The sequence below is a fragment of the Sinocyclocheilus rhinocerous genome, unplaced genomic scaffold (assembly GCF_001515625.1).
Source record: "Sinocyclocheilus rhinocerous isolate Xijiao unplaced genomic scaffold, SAMN03320098_v1.1 scaffold512, whole genome shotgun sequence".
NCBI lineage: Eukaryota > Metazoa > Chordata > Actinopteri > Cypriniformes > Cyprinidae > Sinocyclocheilus > Sinocyclocheilus rhinocerous.
In genome coordinates this window covers 577012-582641 of record NW_015638979.1, presented here as the reverse complement: position 1 = coordinate 582641, position 5630 = coordinate 577012, and the positions used below count along the sequence as shown (strand labels likewise).

Genomic DNA, 5630 nt, shown 5'->3' with positions numbered 1-5630 from the left:
ATTCTGTAGTCTGTTATGCCCTGCCATATGCGTCTGGCGTCCTTAGTATCACAGAAGTGGTACAGTAAAAGTGTGGTATAAAAAAAAAAAAAAAAAAAAAGTATAATCATTTACTTACCTTCATATCATTGTCAACCCATAAGACTTTCATCTTTGGATTTTAGTATTCTGTCATAATTTAGTCCATCCACAAAAGTGTATGTAATCAGCATTTGCAAGTTTCAAAACACATCATAGAAGTAATCCATATAAATTATACAGTCACACTTCTCGCTATTAAGAAACCATTAACTATGACCTTTGCATCAATAAACTCCTAATTTGCTGCTTATTAAAAGTTAGTAAGGTGTTGTTAAATTTAGGTATTGGGTAGGATTAGGAATGTAGAATATGTGCTTTATAAGTACTAATAAACAGCCAATATGTTCTTAATAGGCATGCTAATAAGCAACTATGTTAGTTAATAGTGAGAATTGGCCCCTTTGTTAATGTGTTACCAATTATACAAAGCGATCATATATTTTCAGATGACTTGGATTAAATCGCTTGCTTCATATGGATAACTTTTATGACGAAATGTATAAACAATTTTTCTAAGATCTCATGAATATTGAATGACATGAGGGTAAATAGTAAATAGAGTAAATAATGTCTGAATTTTCATTTTTGGGGTGAACTATCCTTTTAATAAACACTGATGTTTGAGAAAAGTACATTATGTCCACCTACCCACACATCTGGGCAGGGCTGCACTCCACACTCTCCGGCCTCCACCCAAGCAAGTGATCTTAGTCTCGCCTTCCAGACGGTAGCCCGCAAAGCAGGAAAAGACCAGCGAGTCGCCGACCCCGAACTGGAAGCCCACCCTCCTGCTGTATGCGGGTACTCCCGGATCCTCACATGGCTCCAAGCTGTACTCTGTGGTACAGAGTCATAATAACTCTTAAACCTCCAGACTGCTTAGCCAAGCATGGGTTAGAGTAAGCACCATGACAACCGTGCCTTCAAGCACACTATAATGAACAGAATGAGTGATGCCCTCACCAGAGAAGGTGATATTGAATCCCTCGTATGACATGGAGAAGTCCGAGACGAAGCGTAGCTGGACGCTGAAGTTGCCAAACAGGCCTGCTTTGATGGAGGGCGGCAGGACGGAGCCTGTGAGCCTGGCCACTGGCTCTGTGAAGCTGCCGTCCTCGGTAATGAGCAGGTAATCATGGGAGTCCTCCAGGTGGAACGTGTGGAAGAGAAGCTGCACTCCTGGGGAGTTTCAGATGAGATTAGGGCCGTCAGTCACAAGCAAAATCTCTGTTTCAACCTCACAACCCACTGAGAAGCCTTCAGAGGGAACGTAATACTGATCGAAACAGAATCGCATTTGCCCGACATGGTGCTGAGTAATAAAATGTAGAGAAATGTGAAAAGTATCTTTAATTCGTTATCAAGGGTAATTTAAAAGGGCACAGAAAGGAACCTCATGGGTAAAATCAATGTGCCTCAAACTGTTATCACTTTCTATAGTTCGTGCAGCTCTTGTGGCTGTAACCTGTTCTTTTGTCTTACCTTTCCCATGAGACACTTCTACTGTCCAAGTGCAGTTCAGAGAGTTTGGGTAGAAATCTGGAAAACCAGGGGAAAGAACCGTTCCGGTTTTTCCATAGATAAAGCCCCCACACAAAGCTGGAAAAGCAATAACAGAAAGAACTTATGTTTGAATTACCTACTTTCCCTGAAAAAGAGTAAATCTAGCCTTGAAGTACATCCTCCATCAATAATTATTTTGGTTGAAGCTTAACTAGATTTTGTGAAGATAATGTGAGGGTAGTGCCAGGGCGTTGCTATTCAGGGGTGTGTTTCCCAAAAGTATCGTTAGCTAACTATGGTTGTTAGTTTAATTTAACTCTATTGGTAACAACGCAATTTGCACAATAGTTATTTTTGGGAAGCACACCCCAGTTAAGTTCTGAGTGGTTTCAGCATTTTATGGTTGCTTAGGATGTTTTGGGTGGTTGCCAGTGTGCTGCAAACTGTTCATTGCTCAAACAATATAATCATCAATGGTTCAAATATGAGCCCAGGTTGTGTTGATGCAGATTTCTGGGTCACACACTTGACAAACAATATCCAGAACATGTAAAATATTTGTATATAAATAAATACCATAATAAAGCTTCCTCTCTTTGTAGCGAAACTACAAGATGATGGATGCAAAACATGGAAATAGAGATGTTTTTACATGCAAAGCAGCAGAGTTTAACAATAGCCTAACTAATAAGAGGTTGACATTGGATACAGCACAACTACTTGTAAGAAGATCAAAAGGAACTATAAGAACTGAGACAATTTTCTGACTGGAGAACGTCTGTCAGTGCAGACAGTCAAAAAAGTGCTTGTTTTTTTTTCTCGAAGTACCAGAGCTGTAAGACAGACATCATAACAGGATACTGAATATGTCCTTGAGTCATGCTCATCGTCCTGCTTTTATCAAAATAAATCATATGGTGCAGGTTATGACAGGACATGCATTTTTGAGCCTCAGCATTTTGTCCTTAAATGGCCCATTAAATCTCTTCATCAAATGACAATTCTGGCTTATTAAATCTGAAGTCAGTCTATTCCAAAATTAGCGCAACTTTTCATAAGGTAAACTAACCGAGCCATACAACAGAACTAAAGCTAAGTTTATAGATTTGAGTAACAGTCATTTTAACACAGGTAATTGGTGGCACTGATTGTTGGTTGGAAAATAAGCTTTAGTTGGTCAAAGGTTACATCACCTAGTAAATATTCATGATGTTAAGTTAAATAATCCTACCCCCCACCCCCCACACACACTTTTCAGGATGTTCACTACTAGCCATAGGAATGCATCATTCCTGTTCAAATTTTTGCTCACAAATTTGTAGCAAATATTTATGTTTGGTGCGAAAAGGCCTTTGGGTAAATCCCTATTAACCATGGTATAATCACTCCAATGCAGTGCCTGAAGTGGATTATTGCTGTTTGACTCTAGTGTAGGTTGTTTACGGTTGCCAAACAATGCTAACTTGTAGGTCCCCCTTCATGCTGCCAAAACAGTTCTGATGCATGAACTCCATAAGACCTGTGGTATCTGGCACCCAATACATTAGCAGCAAATTCCTACAAATTATGAGGCCCATGGGTTTGTTGGTCCATCACATCCCACAGATGCTCAACTGGATTGAAATCTGGAGAATTTGGAGGCCAAGGCAACACCTTGAACAATTTGTCATGTTCCTCAAACCATTCCTGAACATTTTTTGCAGTGTGGCAGGGTGCATTTATACTGCTGAAAGAGGTTACTGCCATCAGGGAACTAACAGCAATGAAGGAGTGTACATGGTCTGCAACAATATTTGTAGGTGGTACGTGTCAAAGTAACATAAATGCCAAGATCGAGGTTTCTAAGCAGATCCTAACACTGCCTCCACCAGCCTGCTTTCTTCCCATAGTGCATCCTTCTGCCCACAACACACACGTACCTGGACATCCACCTGGTCTTCGTGGGCACTCTGCAACCTGCAACCTGCAATGCACTGTGTGCTCTGACACCTTTCTGTAATGGCTAGCATTAAGTTTTTTTTAGCAATTTGAGCTACAATAGCTCTTCTATGTGATCGGACCAGAAGGAGTAGTCTTCGCTCCTCATGTGCATCACTAGCTTTGTGGGCCCATGCCCCTGAAGCTGGTTCCCTGGTTGTCCTTCCTTGGAAATTTTGTCAGGCACTAACCACTGCATACAGGGAACACCCCCAAAAAACTGGAGATTTTTGGAGATGCTCTAACCCAGTCATTTACCCAGTCGACTGACTCTTCACTTTTTGCCTAATACCCCTTCAAAGGTGCCACTGTAACAATATAATCAATGCTATATACAATATAATCATTCAGTTCGCCTGTCAGTGGTTTTAATGCTGTGGCCGATCAGTGTAGTGCATTAACCAGAATGTTTAAATGGCTGAGAATATGGCTCGACAAATCAGAATTTTAAGTCTGAACTCTCCATTTAATAATAATAATCAGCCTGACAGGAAGGAAATGTGTAATCTTCTATGAACATGTATTTACATTCCCGCAAACAAATGGGGAGTATCTGTCCTGTCTGTAATGAAGGTCAGGCTCTGGTGAGAGCCCATCATGCTGAATCAAAGTCTGTTAGAGCAAATGCACAGAGCTGATAAGATGCAGGCATAAGAGAACATTGGGAATTCTAGAACAGACAGGCAACAGCCTGATTGCTCTTACGGGAAAACACTTTGTTTACTTCAATCCCTGTAATCGGAAAACAAATAAGATAAACAGCTTTATAGAGCACTCTCCTGTAGATATCTGGTTAAGGACTTCCATTATTTTTTCCCACTTCCCTGTCCTTTTCTCCTCTCCATTTAAGGTTATCTATGAAACAGCGCATGCCAGTCACCTCTCCTCTAATCAAAAATGTATGAACTCAAATCTCAGAGGAGTGTTAAGAGGGTTTACTCTTTCCCCTCTGATAAAACCGTAATGCGGCCTAGCAGGGTTGGATTATGGCCCGGACCAGTGCCCTCAGGCCACAGATTTTCAGGGGCCTCCAAAGTCTTCACCAAAGGAAACTGAACCCCTGGGTCCAATTTTTAGGCGTCTTTACAACGGGTGGTAGGGAGGAGCTGTTTCTCTTGTACATGACCAGAATTGAGAGAGCACAACATGGCCTACCGTCACAGCTGGGCAGGGCATGGTTCCACTGATGGTTCCTCTCACACACAATGGGTTCATCATCACTCAGAGTATAGCCTTGATCACAGCTGAACGTCACTCTGGAGCCGATGGCAAAATTGTTCCCGTGCCTTTTCCCATTCACCGGGATACCTGGATCTAAACAGGAATCTGTTTCCATCATAATGCCTGTGAGGAAGGAACAAAACAAAAATATTTCATTTCACCTTCAAGGTCTAAATTGAAAGGGGGATGTGTCGGAAGCACTTTACACAGTATAAATCAGCAGATATCAGTCGCCCAGTGGTCTCCTTCCTTGAACCAATACATTTTTATTTCTACTTACCTTTTCTATATTTTGAATATCATTTGGGAAAAAAAATGACAGCACTGTTTTTCTACATTGTTTCCCCTCAGAGGCTGGCATTTGAGGAATAGACCAATTTAGAGTACACGTCACAGTTACGTCACTTGCAGCTGCGTGCTCATAGTGGTTGCAGAAAAACACTGGGAACAAGTGGAGGTAAATGGGTAAAATCCATGGAATAAAAGCTCAAAAATAGTGAGTTTGTCAAATCTGAGGGAAAAAAAGCCAGAAGAGCCGAGGGGAAAAGAGAGAATGACGAGCTGTTTTTCCTTATTAGAATTGTGAGATATAATCTCGGAATTGCGAGAATAAAGTCAGAATTTTGAAATATAAAATCAAATGTATCTTTTTTTTATTCTTTTATTCCATGGCTCCATTGACTGCTACTTGAAAACCGTCATTTTCTGCCTCCAGATAGGCTCCGCCCACAAAAACCGTCATCCCTGTTTCGGATCTGTAAGACTATCCCACTCTCTAACATCAATTTCGTTGAATAACAGTGCTTATCGCTGGGTGACAAGCTCTTGTAATATGCGGAGAACATTTT

At 41.0% G+C, this 5630-nt stretch overlaps 1 protein-coding gene across 1 annotated transcript in view; it reads right to left on the bottom strand.

The window, feature by feature from the left end:
• Nucleotides 1-5630, bottom strand: part of LOC107750749 (CUB and sushi domain-containing protein 1) — a 495842-nt gene that overhangs the window by 127339 nt on the left and 362873 nt on the right. Inside the window, exons 18-21 of the mRNA XM_016566272.1 lie at nucleotides 4717-4905; nucleotides 1564-1680; nucleotides 1045-1260; nucleotides 730-918 (exon numbers count right to left, since the gene is read on the bottom strand). Coding sequence (XP_016421758.1) covers nucleotides 730-918; nucleotides 1045-1260; nucleotides 1564-1680; nucleotides 4717-4905 — 711 coding nt within the window. The remainder of the gene's footprint in view (nucleotides 1-729; nucleotides 919-1044; nucleotides 1261-1563; nucleotides 1681-4716; nucleotides 4906-5630) is intronic.